This window comes from Seriola aureovittata, chromosome 5, assembly GCF_021018895.1.
Source record: "Seriola aureovittata isolate HTS-2021-v1 ecotype China chromosome 5, ASM2101889v1, whole genome shotgun sequence".
Taxonomy (NCBI): domain Eukaryota; kingdom Metazoa; phylum Chordata; class Actinopteri; order Carangiformes; family Carangidae; genus Seriola; species Seriola aureovittata.
In genome coordinates this window covers 24,106,913-24,125,395 of record NC_079368.1, presented here as the reverse complement: position 1 = coordinate 24,125,395, position 18,483 = coordinate 24,106,913, and the positions used below count along the sequence as shown (strand labels likewise).

Sequence of the window (18,483 nt, the reverse complement as noted above, 5' to 3'; positions counted from 1 at the left end):
TCTTAACATATTCAAATATATTTTTTGTCTTTGTGCAATAGATGGTATAAAATACAAGGTATTAAATAGCAGAAAATGGAAATACTCAAGTGTAGTGCCATCAGACTTGTTTGTAAGTAATAGTTTATTTCCAAAACCACAACATGCAGCATTCAGGTAATTCTGAGATATAAATATTGAGTTTCATAAGAAATAAACCTCTATCCCTGACTTTATTTTACATATATGGCAAAATATGGCTCTGGGTTAAGTGTAAACCAAAACTCAGACTGTAAAAAGTCAAGTCTGTTGTAGCAACAACACAAGGGTGTGGCGACACTTCTTGTTTCAGGTAATGAGCCTGTGATGAAATACTGAATGTGAAGAACATTGCTGTATGTTTACTGTATGTATGTTTAATATAAACACACACTGCATCATCATCAGATTCTGAGATGGTTACTACAGCACTGTAAAGGACAGAAGAAAGCAAACACGAGCACTTGTGTGATCGGCTGCTGCTCTCATGAAGCGGATATATGATGCAAGGCTGCAGGATGTTATTGTCAGCTGAAAAGCTGAGTCATGCAACACTATTCTGCTGTTATGGAGTTGCAGCAGTAAACCCTCCATTATTCTGAGGACTTCTTGTCCATGTCAGATTAAAGGTTGTTCTTGAAAGATCAATGTGCCGATTAATGGTAGTGAGATATGGTTGAAAGCTCCGGAACAGAGGAGCTTGAGTAGATATTGTGTTTGGTTCCTGCTGTTTAGTCAAGAATCAATTGTTCAAGTTCAAAACTCTTGAGTTTTCCTAAAAGTCTACACTGTTGTCACTTAAAAATGCACATAGACGTTGGGTATCTAAACATGTCTAAACAGTGGATCATCCACTGTTATTTTAGCAGGTCACATCTGAATAAACAATGTAGACAATAAAATTCAACAGAAATGTTTGTTCTAAGTTCTTTTTACTTATAAAACAATATTAAACATGGGACCCTATTTTGCACTGTTACATAAAAGTCTAAAGAATGGCATAAACATGTACTTTAATTATGTACTGTACAGATATACAAGAATACATTGAAAATGTAACATATGCAGAGTAGACAATGTGAATCAGAAGGGAAAATGATTATGTAATGATGAAATATACTGAGAAATGGCATCATATTATTTAGAGTATAGCTGCTCTTAAACTCCGGTCTGGAAATTATTTCTTGAGGTAGACTTAACCTGATTACACATCTATTCTTTTTATCCTGCTGTCTTCATAGATTGTTTATGGAGAAAAAACAATGAATCATCACTGTCATTAGTACTACAACCATCAAAAGTATAAAAAGACTGGACACATTAAAAGGAAAAACAGGAGTGAAGGATACAATGGAGATAGTTATTCATGGACAAATATCAACAGGAAGTTGTCTTTGTTCATCAGTACACCTGCAGACTGAAGCACGGTGTCACACTGACATGTTGTAGATGTTAAATGGGTCAAATTCCTCTTCCTGTCCTCATGGAGTGTCACTGAAGTCTCAAATTGGCCACAGCTTGTCATCTCTCCAGGATCATATTTTAGGTGACATTTGACTTTAAATGAAAAATGGTCCTGTGTACAGTCAGGTCGTGGGTTATTTTTGGTCATGGTTTGGTTCTGCGTCTTCTTTTGGAATCTCAGCTCTGTCTCCAGCTCTACATGACTGCCATCCAGTGGCCCATCAGCAGAGACATCAGGGAGCCGATAACAACAATGATACTGTTGTAGATGGGGCCACTGGATGCGCCAGTGTAGTACTCCATATCTCCAGAGCCCTCGGGCTCATAGCCAGGCCTGGGGCCATAGCCACCACCACCACCATATCGTGGGTAGCCATAGCCCCCTCCATATCCTCCATATCCACCGAATCCACCACCATAACCCCCATAACCTCCACCATACCCGTACCCATACCCAGGGCGGCTCAAAGCAGACCCGATCATTGATCCTCCTATGGCGCCCGCTGCAGCTGCCCCTGCTATTTTCCCTGCACTGGGACCACTCCCCTGGGCAGGTGCTGGTCTGTAGGCCTGTCCGCCACCTCCACCCCAGCCCCGGCTGTAACCTCCTCCACCTCGGCCAAAGCCACCGCCACCACCTCCACGACCACGCCGGGCCTCAGAGCTGGGTAACAGTGTGGCAAGCAGCAGCAGGCAGAGGGCCACTGTGAGGGGGAGTTTCTGCAGGACCAACATTTTTCTTATTCTGTAAAAAAATAGGACAAAGGAAACATCGTTAGGACATGTGAATTCCTTAATGGAGAGTATCTGACTTAGTGTCTAACCACTAGAAACGGACTTGTTCACTTTTCTTTTGTTAGGTTTAGTTAGTTACATGTAAGGAAACTATCATTTATCAATTATTATGATTCTGGACAGTGGTGGAAAAAGTATTCAGATCCTTTACCTAAATAAAAGTAATAAGTAATAACACACTCTATCAATACTCTGTTACTGATAATAATTGGTCATTTATAATAATTATAGTTAATAATAGCAGTTAATTCATAGAACACTTTTCAAGCAAAAAACACTTTCCAGAGTTAAAAAAATAAAGATAATCACAGGTAATAAGTAGCATTTAAAAATGTATTTATTATTATAGAAAAGGCCATCTCATTATAAGAAATACATTAGATGTTAAGGAAGCCTTAAGTAAATCATAACAAATATTTTAATAAGCTATAAATCATACATTCAAAATTTAAAATAGCTCATATTATCAGGCAAACATTGGGTAGTTTAATGCATAAAAGTGCATATTTTAGAATTTCATCATATTCATGGGTGCAAAATCTTGATTTTTAAGTAATTGCAAACTATAGATGTTCAATCAGTGCAGGACTCGGAGTAAAAATTACAGTATTTCTCTGTAAAAATGTAGCATAAATGAAAGTACTTAAGTATAAGTACTTCATAATTGTACTTCAGTAAGTAAATGCACCTAGTAATATTCCACCATTGCTTAGGGTTAGGACACACAGTGCTCTCACACACACACACACACACACACACACACACACACACACACACACACACACACACACACATATATACAGAGACTCATGGGATGTTCTCATTGCAGCTTTAGTCCTGCTGTGTGGTATTTTTACATCTCTGACAAATTAAGAGCCGAACAGATCACTGGTCTTAATCCAGCTTTAACAAACATCTTACACAATCACTCTTGCAACACAATTTAACACTGCAGCTGACATGGGATCAGATAGATTTCATAATTTCCAAGTATATAGTGTTACAAAGAATGTATGTGCAGACTATGTAAATTCACATATTAAACAGTAATAATATACTATTATAAAGTGTAACATAATATAAAGCATTGTGTGTTAGATATGTCACTATAATTTATCACTGTCAATATGACATTCAGTATTTAGTCATAATAAATAATAAAAATAATCAATTGAATAATGTGACATTTTCTTTCAATAGAAAATGTTTGATTAAGCAAGATGATGATTGATTAAGTGAACTTTTAAATGACTCTTGGAGTTTTTTCTCACACACTCTTGACAATATTTTTTCTAACAAATAATTACAAATTAGGAGTATAAGCAGTGATGTAAACATTTAGTCAAGTACTGTATGCAATTATAACTTTGAACCTGAGTGGCTTCCTTCCACTTTATATTTCAACTCCACAACAATTCTGAGGAAATACTGTTCTACATTTATTACATTTACAGCTATTGCTGGTAGTTACTAGTCTTTCAGATCAAGGATGCACGTTTTATAAATTATGATGGATTATCGTACATTAAAGTACGCAACAGGAGCCCATATGAAGCTGTTAAAATTGACTCCACCTAAACCAACTGCAGCACCAAAGTACTGCTCAATAATAAATGATCCCAAAATAAAACAGGGACCATTCTGCATCATGACAACTTTAAATTTTTATGCTTCAAGTACATTTAGTTGTAAATACTTTTATACTTTTACATGAATCTTTTTTTTTTAATTTTTTATAGAGGAGTATTTGTGTAGTGTGGTATTATTATTTTTACATAAGTAAACAATTTGAATACCTCCGCCCCCCGACTACAGTGTGTTCCTAGTGAGCAGCATGACATCATTTGCTTTGCTGTCGTCAAACTACCCTCTAATCTGTGTCCTCTCAGAAGATGAGTTGAGCTATAATTACACGGGGTCACTTAGTTTGAGAATAATCCAGTAACTCTCAGATTACAGCCACAGTAGCCTAGACTCACAGAGAAGATGAAATACTTGATTTAATTTGGAGCACCATGGTCCGTTTCCCAGTGTATCATTAATTGTGCTTTCTAGAGATGGTCCCTAATTTGTGCAGCAGAGGACGTATTAACATTACATCCAAAAAAAAAAAAAAGGGAAATACACTGACAAAAACAACATAGGAAAATAAGAAACACCATTTCAACCTGCTGAAAATCTTCATACCAGTTTATACTAAAAAAGTAACACACCTTAATTCTAAAAAATGATTGTTTTCTTAGAATAAGACATCTCACCTGTTGAGTGGCTGTTTTCAACGGAGAGGAACCAGTGCGGCAGTTGAGATGATGCTCCTCCTCCACAAAGTGCGTGTTTGCAGCTCAGACTCCTCCTGACTGTCTGTAGGGAAGTATGTTTCAGGGCCAGCCTGTTATCCTCCAGACAACTTCAATCAGGTGGAGTGGATCACTCTGACTCACACCTGCTCACTGGCTGAATGTACAGTAAGCTGCTGTACCACAGACAACAGGCATATAAATACCTGAGCGTCTGTTTCTAAATTTGTCTCAATTATTTAACTCCCCCCTAAGTGAACACGTAATGAGCTCTCCAGAAGCTTCGACCATGAGTCCTCGCCGCCAGCAAACTGTGTTATAATATCATTTTAAATTATACAACAAGCTTTAAACATCATTACATAACATGCTCGGCTTTTAACCCACTGACCTGAACGAGACAGAGGGAGACCACGGATATATATGTACATCTTTTCTCAAGATAACTTTTTTTTTTATTAAATAACAATCATTGTACGAAAAAAAACAAAACAAAAAAAACTACATTTTCTAAGTAGTGGCATGAGTTCTGAACATTTTAAAGACTGAGTTTCTTCATTGTTTTGTAAAAGACAAAATACAAAAGCAGGCAAGTCTTAACAGTCACTAAAAATATAACATGCACACTTTCAGAACCGCACACACACACACACACACACTTGATGACATAGTCCACTGTGTACTGCGAGATTTTCAACAAAGGTGTTGGAAATACTAAAACATCGTTCTGTACGCACACAGATAAAAGCAGACATATGCAAAGCGCTGTACATGTGGAGGCAAACTGTACTGCTTTGAAACGATCTTTTGCACATTTAAAACATTCTCCATTAAAGATAATCAGTATAATTCACAGTCTTGTGGGATTTCACTTGTGTCTTGTGTTTTTTGCGTCATTCTTTGTTGGATGTAGAAGGAAAAAAAAAAAAAAAAAAAAAAAAAAATCCACCCATGAATATTCTTCGACAAGGCGTTAAGACTTTGTGTCTTCAGACATTGTGTGAAGAATGAATATTAAAATTGTTATTCTGTCAAATAGTATTTTACTGTGCTTAAAATCTCATTGTCATCTTGCTTAAGGCAGTAAAACAAGTAAGAACATTCAGATAGCCAGAAAACAAAAGGGGCCTAAAAGTGTTAAATTCCAGATGGATTTTTCTCTTTAAAAGGAAAAGTTTGACATTTTGGAAAATATACTTATTTGATTTTTTGCAGAGTTTGATGAATCAACTGTGAAAAAAAAAATGTTACAGGAGGTTATGTGCCACACTAGGTCTCAAGGTCTCAACCAAGATATAATCTGGCACATAAACCCCTGTAAAACCACAACTTGTCATTTCCCTTTTCCAATCTTTATGCTAAGTTTAGCTAAGCTAAGTGGCTGGTGGTAGCCTCATATACACAGTGCAGAGTGGCATCAATCCTCTCAGCTAACTGTCAGCAAGAAAATGAAGGAATGTATTTTTCTGAAAATACCAAACTATTCCTTAACTTCAATCTTAAAATGTCTTAAACATTCAGTTTGTACGCCTGCAGAGAAGGCACAACTGTTGTCATCATCAGACTGATGGTGACAACATACACACATTATCCCTTCACATGGCCTTCAATAACCCCTGCAGAGAAGTTCTCAGCTGCAATAAAAAGGGGAGGGTAAATCATATTCTTTCAATTACAATATTTAACAAATTCTGAAAAAGCGAGGACCATGAAAACACCCAGTGCAATCCGGCACTGGATGGTGTCAGCTTTTGGGGCCACAACCTTTTGCTTATGGTCTGGTCAGTTTCACATTTAACCTGAACTGTGTGGTCTGACATGGTTCTACCATAGCTTTGTGCTTTCCTGTTAAAACCCCTAAAATGTCCTAAATATTTCATCAAAGTGTGTGTTTTTGTGCTTGAAGAAACCTTTAACAGGCACTTTGCTAAGAGCATATATTATGAAGTTTGTGCTTTAAATTGATTTTGGGTATCAGTGTGCAGTCTGGGGGGGTAGACAGAAGACAGGACGTCACATTTTAGGCTCATTCTGCAAAGCACTTTTCTGCAAAGACATTAAAATTACTCAGGTGTAGAGGAATGTCTTTCTGTATGTACTGTACATAAGGACAAAGAAATATAGAGAGAAAAGCAGAGATGAAATGATTGAGTTTCAATACACTTTACAAGGCTGTGAGTCATCACGACTCTCAAGACTATTGCTGAGATGGTCACACTTAACATGCACACAAGTCATGGCATGTTAAAGTTTTGTCTGTAAATTGAATGATTGATTTGAAAAAGACTCCATGCAGAAGCAGGGATTCAAAGGAGCAGGATGATCAGGTTCTTGTCAGCTAATTCTCAGGCACAGCTGGGTGGAGGATATTGTACTCTGGGAAAGGTTTTGACAGTTTGATGTGCTGGAAGGAGTCCTCACCATGAGCAGATCAAATACAGGTTGCACCCTCTGGAAGACACCGGAGCTGTTTTTCAATTATACACCGCAGGTAATTATACCTGCAAGTACAAGCAGACAAATGCACATAGAGAATGAATAAATGTCTGTGTTGGAAAATATGCATTTTATATATAATAATTATAATACTATGTAGACACATGTATGACAGTATTTCCTATTGGGCATGTTGAAGACTCTGGCCTATTATAGGCAAAACAGAAAAAGGTAGGTTTTACATCTTCTTGTACCTTCTCCTGAGTTTCTGCACCTCTCTGTCCTCCTCCTCTTTCAGCTTGGTGATGAAACTCTGCAGGACAGGCATCTCAAACTTGATATACTGTGCCACCTGGTGGAAGAGAAGAGAAATGTAATGACAACGCAGAAAAAAGAGAGGCTAATGTCAGGTAAATACAGGGGTATTGGAATGATTTTGTGTATGCAAATTGTCACACAAAATGAGTGAGACATGATCATTCACAGTGAGAGTCACATCTCTAGATATCTGTGTTCCCTTTAAAGAAGAAGTTACAGTGAATGTGGTGATTTACATCATATGTGACTTCTTCCCCCAGATCTTCTTCCATGAGGAAAACTTTACAGACCAGCTCACATGGACCCTGCATTACTCTCAGCACCAGAGGATAGTCACTCCGCTTCAGCTTCACACGCTCTGAAACATCAACACATCCAAAAAAGTATTGACTGACAGAAGAAAAACAACAAATAATACATGTACATTTATTGCCATTGTAGTATTTTCCTCATTAAGCCTGAATTCCATTTCCACTTTTATATACTGGACAAGTAATTCACACTCACCTCCGCTTGTATGGACAAGGTAGAGTGCAAAATCATCTGGGCTGTTTTCAATTTTAAACTTGTTGAGGAGGACTCGTAGCACCTGAGGTGTTCTCATGCAGCTGTTGATGCGGACATTAGTCACTGAGCCATAAGCAGGAGTAAACACTGCTGTCTGAGGGAAAAAAAAACAGTCAAATGAATGAATTTAATTTCCTATATAACTTTATTAGTATTTATTTTTGTACAGATATACACATGCATGGGTTAATGTGTGCAAAGCCAAACTAATTACACAGCATTTATAAGCAGTACTTAAACATTTAATTAATAATTTATAACACACTGTGACTATATAATGAATGACAATATGGTAAAAATGCATTAATTAACACTAAAATGTCATTGTATGTGCTTACATCTACTCCTTAGTGTGTTAAACACAATTGATAAATGTTAAAAATAAATGCAGCACAAATCTAAACATCAACATCAAGTCCAGCATCCATTTAGAAGTAGCACATAACTCTCTGAAACTAACTAGAATTAAATGATTAGAAATTATTGCATAATTTTTTCAGACCAAGAATCCCCTGACAAACACGCGGGGCTGGCTTCACCTTATGGTTGTAGAAGTGTCCGTTGATGGAGAATCGATGGCGTCGAATTTTCCTCTGGTCACTCGGTGACCGTCGCTGTCCCCGTCTTAAGACTCCGGCATCACTCTTTGTCCTGAGGAGCTGAGCGGAGCTCTCACTGTCCTCTGTACAATCAATAATCATTACCTTAGATCATCCGTTATTATTCAGTGTTGAGTAATTGTCAAAGAAAGGACTGATAACACAACTATTCCTGAGAGAACCATTTTTGTGTTTGCAAGCTTAAAAACAGGTGAAGAGAGTTAACATCACATGGACAGAGCTGGAAACAAAAGTTGTGTTTCTAATGTTTCAATAAAGACAAGATGAAGCAAATATGAGAGAGAAACGTGGTGCTCATCTCTTTTTCTATTTTTTTAATTTCCACTGTTAAATGTAAGTTTTATGTTTTCATTCCAGCTAATGGAATTACACAATATGCACTTTTCAAGGCTTGAAAACAAACTCCAAAACAAACTAAACAAAAAGAAGGTTTTTATTGTTGTTTAATAGTTGCCATAGAGATTAGGTTTCCACCTAGCAGTGATGGTGTGTTTATATAAAGCAGCTGAGAGGAAGTTACAGATCTGAAGCACAATGTTTTGAGAGCTAAATTCATTTGAACTCAATAAACCATAACCAAAGTTTGTTTTGTTGTCTTTGCAACTGATAAGACAACGCAAACAAAACAAGTGAAGATCAGTAATAGGTCGTTTCTACTGTGTATACTTGGAATGGATGTATGGTGTTGTTCACTGCATCCTTATTACAGCCAAGGGAGTAATATACAACATTACTGTCAGTAAAGCCACTCACCTTCTGTCTCTTCTTCTGTCATACCGTTGTCATTGGATTGGATGTCGGGTGGCGTCACTTCCACTGTGGGCGGGCTCTGCGGTGTCATCTGCTGACCATCTGTGCTGTTGGGGGAACTTTAAAAAGGAAGCAAGAGAGAGTTTGGGATTAAAAGATGAAGGCACACGGGGCCAAAGAGGAAGAGCTGCAAGCTGGCAAAACTGTAAAGACATAACCGAAAGTTTTTAGATATAAACTGTTTAATTTAATGACACTGGGTGATTATGAAACAAAGGTTAAGGGTGTTACAGTACAGATTAATAAAGTAAGTAATAATGTTAACAGTGTAAGAATGAGGACTTTAACTTTAGCAACATCACCACTGCAAACACTGATACAAGGCCGGGTTTCATTTCCTGCCAAGAAGCATCATTTTGTTTACCACTTCTACACCACACACTGTGTGTACGACATATCCCTGCTGTTCTGCTTCAACTTGTGACAGCCGTTTCTCTTAGTTGATGCAGTCTGTATGTGTTGAGATAAGCCGTCATGATTTGTGAGAGTCATTTTGGAATTTTTGGTTCTGATGTAAACTTCTGCATTATCAAAACCTGATAGCCAGGGCTTTTTTTTGTTGCTGGCAAATGCTGCTAACTGTCATTCAACCTAATAAAATCAAATCAAAATCTATGGATCGTTGCCAATTGGTGTTTTATTGAGTGATGTAACAGCCTGTGTATTTGCAGGGAAATAAATCTGCAACAATAAATAATCTCAAAAATCAACAAAATTTAATCGACACTCGGTTAAGAGACATTAAATACCAGGTCATTTCTCATCAGACAAACTAGACATAATCTATATCTGCCCTCGCTGACCCACTGTGTATCACCATTTCCGGTTAGTGAGGTGTAACTGGATCTGTCTGGATCTCTTACCCTTGACTGTCCAAATTACAACCCGAGTGCCAGGACGTGGAGGAGGGGGGTGGTCGAATTCGCTCGTGGTCATCCTGCATCTGAAGCCTGATTGGTCGCCGCAGACCCCAGAAGATATTTAGCAAGCCCTCGACAATTAACTCCCCCTCTTCCTGTTGGGAGAGAGGAAAGAAGCTGTGATCAATGCACGTGCACACAAATACAGACAATGGACAGTTATTACCCCTTTGGCCTGGAGCATATAATGGGTATGGTATATTAAATTGCAAATGACTGAGAGCCGAGGTGAAAAGACGACAGGGAGACATTCTGGCAAACACACGCACGCACGCACGCACGCACGCACGCACGCACGCACGCACGCACGCACGCACGCACGCACGCACGCACGCACGCACGCACGCACGCACGCACGCACGCACGCACGCACGCACGCACGCACGCACGCACGCACACACACACACACACACACACACACACACACACACACACACACACACACACACACACACACACACACACACACACACACACACAGCGAACTGTAAATACTCACCTCTCTGTGTCTGAGCTGTAGATTTTGCCCTTCATAGTAGAGGTTGTATGTCTTAAGATGGGAGAGGATTGTTGCCCTGGAAACAGAGATTTTGAATCATGGATGAGGAAATGCTGTTTAAAAGGATCTTGCTGCTTATTTTGGCCCACTCACTACAACACATGTGTACACGTTTTCATTTATGTTGCCCATTTTCCAAAGCATAAGAAGTGTGGTTAGATTGATTTCCTGCTCTCAAGGCAGAATATGAATTTAATTTCAACACAGTTTGAAAAACATTTTATAAAGACTTGAAATATGTTAGACAAAGGTAATTCTGTATCAAGGTTTGTTTCTGATGGAATTTGTATGTGCTTGTACGCGTGTCTCATCACTGCACACTTTCTCCTGCTGTACCTCAGGTCTCTCTTGCAAAAGAGATTTGGATCTCAGTGAGACTACCTGATTGAATAAAGATTATAACAATTATGAAATTAATGATCTTGACTGAATTACCATGTGTGATATTAAAACTGACAAAAAATATTAAATTGACTCTTCACTGTGACTGTGATTGTTATGCATGTTACATATGTTGCATAACATACAACTAGCAATTTTCCAGCCTCTGCATGTTGATTTTTAATACTGTATCGACAGCATGACAAGTGTTAAATGAGTCTTAAAACCTGTATAAGATAGATGTCCCCTCCAAGTACTTAAACACTACATACTTCAATAAATCAATACATCGATATGATATAAAATCTATAAAATGTATATATGCTTGGAAAATGGTCCTCAGGGAACTTAAGTATGCACAAGTTTGTGAATAGTTAACAGGCAGAAAACTCTTAAACCACCAGCGTGATGTTCTAACAACCTTTCTCACAAATTGTTATTTTAATCCATAGACTGACTGTTTTAAACATATACAGAAGGTTAATAAAGGTTAAAGTGACTGTTTGAGATAAGTTTGTCGACAGGCGTTTGTATATGTATATGTGTTCAGAAACAGTGGGGTTTTTAATCCTTACTTGCTGATGAACTTGTTCTCTCCAATCTGAACCCCGTCCTGTGTATCATCCATTTTCAGTCAGCATGAGAGGAGCTGAGAGAGACAAAGAAGCAACACAGAGAGTTAATAATTTTCATCCATCCGATTCAGTCCCATGACTCCTCATGACCAGCAGTGAGCATAGACACAAAGAGGGCAGCATGGTGTGGAGGAAAGTAACAGCAGGAAGAGGAGGAGCAGGTACAGCTCCAGACAGCAAACAATAACTGCAGATCATATCTACTTTCCTGTCAACTATTTCCTTCAAGATACAGACCAACTGATAGTTAGACCGTCGATATGTTTCTCTACACAATCAAAACATTTGTTGTGTGATGGATTGAGACAGCTGATCTTCACCCTCTCTTGCTCCTCTTGCTTACAATACATTCACTCTTCCCTGTCACCCTTTTAATTCTCTCCTCATGTCAGCCTCTCTCTTAACACATACACACTCCAAAACACACACACGTACACACACTTGCAGCTGTTTAAATGGCACTCTGCCATCAATCCGAAGAGTCTTCCTTCCTGCTTTGCTAAACGAGTGAGTGTGTGCGAGTGTGTGAGTGTGTGAGTGTGTGTTGTCTTTGTGCATCTACAGAGGAGGCACGACAGAAGCCTCCGGAAGGAGATGAACAGGTGCAGGACACATGGGCCACCTGCTGCATCTAATTATTTCAACTTCTTACACATTTATATCTGAGCGTGCTACTGGCAGCACTGCCAACACACATTATATACATTTATCCATTATATCTGCATGTATATGTAGAGTGCATGCAATCTCTTCACTTGACAAATAGGTGAAGAATTGAAAACATTTCACAACTCAACTAAGAAGATTCAACTCAAATTCTTGCAACATGAATCTGGACATTTTACTCCCTGGGTATGGGTGACAGTGCTGGTGGGTTGATCCACCACTTTGGTCCATAGTGTGACATCTCAACAACTATTAAATAGATTGATATATGAAATGTTGTATAGACATTTATAGTCTGTAGAGGATAACTCCTACCGATTTTAGTGATCCCGACTTATCCTCTAGCGCCACCATAAGATTGAAATTTCTGGCTTTTAGCCAACTTTCTTGGCAACTTTTGGATGGATCACTATGAAATTTGATACAGTGCCCAGAAGATGAATCCTAATTACCCTGATGATATCCTGCTAACATGATGTTCACATTTGTGGTTTTAAAAGAAATGTCAAGGGCTGCAACTAATGATTATTTTCATGATCAAGTAGGCTGCCAATTATTTTCTTGATGAATTGATTAGTTGCTTGGTCTATAAGATGTCTTGTTTTGGCCGACCATCAGTCCAAAAGATATTCAATTTTCAGGGATATGAATTGGAGAAAAACTTGAAATCCTGATATTGGAGGGGCAGGAAGAAGCAAATTTTTCACATTTTTATTAGAGAAATGACTTTAATGATTATTAAAATAACTGACAACTCATTTTATGTCAATCATCGAATTGATTAATCAACTAATCGTTGGTGATCATCTCTCTTTAAGTGCCATCATCAGGTTAAAAATTGATTAATGACATTCCCAGCCTTGGCTGTACTTCATATTTAGTGCTAATTAGCAAATGTTAGCTTGCTAATAGGCTAAGCTAAGACTGTTAACATGGTAACCATTATACCTGCTACCAGCATTATTCACTGTGAGGGCGTTAACACGCGGACCTTATTATTTAGCACAAAATACCACTGTACAACTGCACCGAGTTGCTAGCATGGCTTAGACTCTTAGTCTTTGTGTATTTTTCCTACAGTTTGAGGTAACCATTGGATTTGATTCATTTGCGTGTGGTATCAAAATCAATGGTAGACTTTTTAAACTTGTTTATGTTTTTTTATTAAATTCTAAGACAAAGTAGCTTAAAGTACATGGAATTTGTGGTAAATGGGCTCAAACATGGTATTGACCTTTACATTTCTGTTCATAAGTTGAAACGCTCTCTGAAAGCATGGTCTCAGTTCAGTTGACTTTAAATATTACTCTGTAATAACACAGCGTGTCCATAACACAGCAACTAATAAAAAATCAATACTAAAACTCAGAGAGACACACCTGCCAAATGGATATGGTGTAACTGTCTGTGACAAGAGAACAGTTGATCTTACCGTAGTGAAGACAGTGTGATCTTGTTGAGTCACCAGAAAGAGTGAGCTGCAGATGTGGAGAAAGAGAGAGATCAAGAGATTAGACAGCTAGATTCAGTATCTTCAGGTAAGAGCAGTTTTGTCTCTCAGGTGTCGATTTCAAATGGCCCACGGGGTCTTTTCTTGTGAGTGTGACAGCGAACAGAGGGGGAAGAGTGGGGGCGTTTAAAGGAAGTGCTCCCCTTCCGCTAAATCACTTCCTCCTTTACTCAGTCAGTCACACAGGAAACTGACAGTAGCCCTTACACAGCCCAAAACTTCCTCAATTCAAGCAGCACGGATGAACTATCATGCACACCCAACCAGTTGACATACATGAGCACCGGTAGAAAATCTGATAAGACCCACACTTTACCCCATTGTCACACTCACACCAAACACACTCCTAACAGTTTACTGTAAACAAGGATATTCAAAATCTGACAAGTAGAGTAATGTTGCAGCTTTAAACACACACTGCTGATAACTAACGTGAAGCTGTCAATCTCTGAAACAAATGTGCTCAGTTATTGTGAACAAATTAAATATTAAAAACCAATCAGCCCAGCCCCCTGCCAAGCTCTATCAATATTTCAGCACCTATATTAGCCCTGTCAAGCGCTCAAAAGCCACCACTGACCCACACAATGAAAATCATTAGTCTTTAATACTGCAGTCACGGTCAAGGCCAGCCATGCTCATAGACTCATGACAGATGATTCCCATGGTGTGAGGCAGATATGTGGCCGCCAGTCAAACCAAGACAACATTGTAATTGTCAGGCAAATCAACATGAACTTTAAATCAACTAAAATGCCACCTGATAGCAAAAATTGATCCTTCCCTGATGTTACCTCAGGCTCCTAAAATAAAGATCAAATCAGACATTTAACCTTTAAGGCTGGATAATCATGCACTGATGTAATAAACGTGTAAAATTTGCAGAAAAATAAAACTTGTTTTGTCGTGCTAAGTGTGTATTTTCACTTTATCCAAAGGGGATTTTAATAGTTTTCTTCAGATCAAGAACTGAAGAGTTTTCTTGAGGTTTTCTTGAACCACAGGATACAGCTGGGAGATATCAGTGCAATATTGATTTAGTGATATGACACTAGATATTGTTTAGGGTTTGTGTTTATTGTACTGTTGTGACAAAGTCTTGTATTTTCCTGGCTGTAAGGGCTACATTATAGTTGGGTAGGACTGGATATATTTTGAAACATATACATTTTTGAAACATTTTATTTTCAATACTAGTGCCCATACCAATATTGACAATGTTTTTATGCATGTATGAAAATGTATGAACATGTTCTTCATTTACAAAAGAAAGAAACCTGTCAACACAAGCTCCTGTAAAAGAACTTTGCCGAAATAAAAACAGACTAAAATTGGCTAAATTGGTTTATAACATTACAGAAGACAGTGAAAAATAACCATTACAATATCCTATAGCACATGGCGACATCATTAAATATCAAAAGAGATCAGCAAACTGTCCCACTTTAGAAACTGGAACCATCAAATGTTTGGCATTTTTGCTTGAAAAATGACTTCGGTGAATCTTCAAAATAATTGCAGACAAATTTTCTTTAGATTGACTAATCGATTAATTGATTAATAGTTGCAGCTCCAAAGCCTATAGCCTATAGAAATGTATAAAAACAAACCAGTTCCAAACTAGTGATAGCTGTTGTCTCTTACAACCAGAGGACCTTGTCTATGTGGAAACTATCTGTAGACTCCAGAAAGCTGTCTCAGCTTTTTGTTTTGAAGCCAACAGCAGCATATAAATGCAGCCAGACTGACCCACAGCTGACCTAGTCCTGTTTCAGATCACAGAGCTCTTCTCAACTGGACAACAGTCCAAATGTAAACTTCATTGACTCCCTGAATTCCCCTGTGCCTCATTACATGGTCAGCCAATCCTCAGCCTCCATCTTCCCCTCTCTCTCCGTATCCTTATGTCTCATTTGGCTTCATCTGCTCAGTTGTTTCGTACCACGGTATCTTGGTTTATTAGTGGCTGTCCAATTTTTCTGATTAGGAAATTCTTTCCTCTCCACTGTCTGAATGTTTTTGCCATTGAGCTTTCTCCTCTGTCTGCTTCATGCTCCCTTGTGAAGCCATCCACTATGCTATTAAAACTCATGACCACAACTTCCTGACTTTTCTCCCCCCACTCTCTCTCTCTCTCTCTCTCTTTCATTGACACACATGCACATTTGTTTTCTGCCCTATTGCCTCTAAACCTCCTCTGTCAACGTCTTTGGCCGAAACGGACGATGAATAGCTCCAAACCTCCTCCTGACTGCTTTCAAACCTACCACCACCCGTCTTCAGCCTCCACATTACTACTTCTCTGCCTCACTATTGTCACCATTGTCATAGCAACACCAAAAACATCTGAGCTCCAGCAACTATCCCACAACACTGAGCCAAAAATAGTGTATGTGTGTTTGTCTCTCCTGCTCCTTGTTAGGCATACTGGGGTTGTCGAATATGTCGACAGGCTCGATTTAAATCTAAATATGGCTTCCAGATTGTCAAGATCAAGCTGAAGCTATTCTCGCATCTTATCTGTGCATATATTTGAAACTATTTGATTATCAATTATAACTCAAGAAAATAAATGGTTCCAGCTTAAATGTGAATATTTTCTGATTTTCTTAGTCTTCTGTGATGGTAAACTGAATATTTCTGGATTATAAAGTGTGTTTGCTTGGATAAAACAAGACATTTTAAAGAGGTCACCAAGGGCTCAGGGAACTTGTGATGGGCATTTTTTTGCTATCTGACATTTTATAGGCCACATGATTAACTGATTACAAGTATGATTGGTGGATTAATGAAATAACAGTTAGTTGCAGGCAATTGGATATTCTCTTAAAAATTTGTTAGATTAGGTCCACTTATGTAAAACTAATGCAGTCTAGCACAACAGCTGTGCAATAAATCCTCCCTTCTCAAAGGTTATAATGGTTCAGGTTTTGATTTAACTGTTTTAGAAAGGTGTTACGATCATTTTAGATGTGGTGCTGTTGGATTGTACCGTTTTTAATACTTTGTCCATCCTATTTATATTAACATGGGTAGACTAAATAGACACTTCTGCAAAAATGACTCCAGAGTTGAAACCACATGTCTCTAAAGCAGTTTCAACAAAAACTGATTATTATAACCTTCATAAGCAGAGGTTTATCACAGGACTGTTATATTAAACTACATTACTTTTAGCCAAGTGTACCAAATACACTGGCAACTGGGTCCACATCACAGGGCAAAAATATTAGGTATGCACTTTTTGGCAGAGAGTCTGTCCTAAAGCACTCCCTCTGTCTCGCCAGCCTTATGTGTGCCGAGAGGAATCTTAACTATCTATTGCTCGTTATGTAACCCATTTTACTAAAACATAGCAATACACACTCCCTGATACAGTCCACATGTGATAAAATACGGATAATCTCTAATTTTCTGTTCAAGATTTAGGCTGGTCCGTCATATAAAGTGCTATGGAGCACGGCTCTTACCACTGCATGTGAACTAAATGCACCACATATGCCCAAAATGCGAGATTTTTCGTCTATATGTATGTCAGCGATTTTGTATTTTATGTTGTCAAAACATTTCTAAGTCTTCTTTTCGTACAAACAGTCACGATATCAAACTACACCCAGTCCACATCGCCACATCAACCCACAGACATCATTATGATCAACCTACTTAGCTACACCGAGGCTTCTGTCTGATTCCTGCCGACTTTTGGAGCTCCTCTCTCGGCTCACCAAACCCGGGGACGCAGGCTCTCCGGTTCGCCTCCTCTCCGTCTTTCCCCTTATTCCCGTTACTGTCCGTTAACGGTAAACTACTCGGCTAACTCGCCCGCTCTCCAGCCGTTGGAGACAATCACTTGGGCGCGTGCATCCACCACGAGCTGATAGGAGGAGGAGAGCGCGAGAGGTCCATCTGTTGTGGCGGAGCTCGCGCATAAGCTCGCGGCACAGCAACCTCGGGGGCCCGGCCGGCAGCCAATCAGAGACCGACCCTGACGCCCCTTTGTTCGCGCTGAATGAAAACATGAAAACAATGGGAGAGCCTGTGAAAAATCAGTTAGTGATTATTATTCAATGGAAACCCAAATGTACTGGAACCTAAATGCGAGTGAAACTACAACAGATTTTTAAGTGTCCAATGTCAAACTCAGTCGTCCCATTTACAAACTTACATGTAAGATGTATGGAAGCTCATTTCCACCAAGGCCAAAACAAAAAAAAAGGAAAAAAAGAAGAAGAAGAAATGCTCCATTATACTGCCACATATTTTGAGCTGTTTCCTGGAAACTTTGCTCATAATTCTTTATAACTTTAGCTGGTAGGGCTCTTTGAATATGAATTACTGAGATATTTCCTAGAAAATCATATGCAATTTATGAATTATAAGGAAATTGGAGAAGTTGTAAGGTACCTGCTTGTTATAATATTTTTAGGAAAGACAGGGGAATTATGTAGCCTAATGGATAGGCTAAGAGAAAAATTAACAAATGTCAT

At 38.6% G+C, this 18,483-nt stretch overlaps 2 protein-coding genes across 4 annotated transcripts; both read right to left on the bottom strand.

Annotated features, from left to right (window-relative positions):
• Nucleotides 1–105: 105 nt before the first annotated feature.
• rassf2b (Ras association domain family member 2b) lies at nt 106–17,919 on the bottom strand. 3 transcript variants are annotated; one of them, XR_008827842.1, is made up of 12 exons: nt 17,660–17,919; nt 13,919–13,964; nt 11,761–11,834; nt 10,745–10,820; nt 10,189–10,340; nt 9,269–9,384; nt 8,435–8,577; nt 7,836–7,989; nt 7,565–7,686; nt 7,265–7,362; nt 4,536–7,075; nt 106–2,227 (listed from the first exon to the last, which is right to left on the bottom strand). XR_008827842.1 is itself a non-coding variant. In XM_056376317.1 (11 exons), exons 3-11 carry the CDS (start codon nt 11,811–11,813, stop codon nt 7,006–7,008), a joined length of 984 nt encoding a protein of 327 aa, XP_056232292.1. In that variant the 5' UTR covers nt 11,814–11,834; nt 13,919–13,964; nt 17,660–17,919; the 3' UTR covers nt 106–7,005. The 3 variants fall into 3 exon arrangements, 2 of the variants coding, with proteins under 2 accessions (XP_056232292.1, XP_056232293.1); XM_056376317.1 differs by having other exon boundaries at nt 106–7,075; XM_056376318.1 differs by lacking the exon at nt 17,660–17,919 and having other exon boundaries at nt 106–7,075; nt 13,919–14,165.
• On the bottom strand, nt 1,678–2,217 carry sprn2 (shadow of prion protein 2). Its single transcript, XM_056375843.1, has one exon. The coding sequence runs from the start codon at nt 2,215–2,217 to the stop codon at nt 1,678–1,680; it is 540 nt and encodes a 179-aa protein (XP_056231818.1).
• Nucleotides 17,920–18,483: the final 564 nt, after the last annotated feature.

Coding starts and splice junctions, on each gene's coding strand:
- sprn2 (XM_056375843.1), bottom strand. CDS start 2,217: ATGTTGGTCCTGCAGAAACTCCCCCTCACAGTGGCCCTCTGCCTGCTG.
- rassf2b (XM_056376317.1), bottom strand. CDS start 11,813: ATGGATGATACACAGGACGGGGTTCAGATTGGAGAGAACAAGTTCATC. Junction 9,385..10,188: donor TGTAATTTGGACAGTCAAGG/GTAAGAGATCCA, acceptor TCCTTTTTAAAG/TTCCCCCAACAGCACAGATG. Junction 8,578..9,268: donor GACAGAAGAAGAGACAGAAG/GTGAGTGGCTTT, acceptor TTGATTGTACAG/AGGACAGTGAGAGCTCCGCT.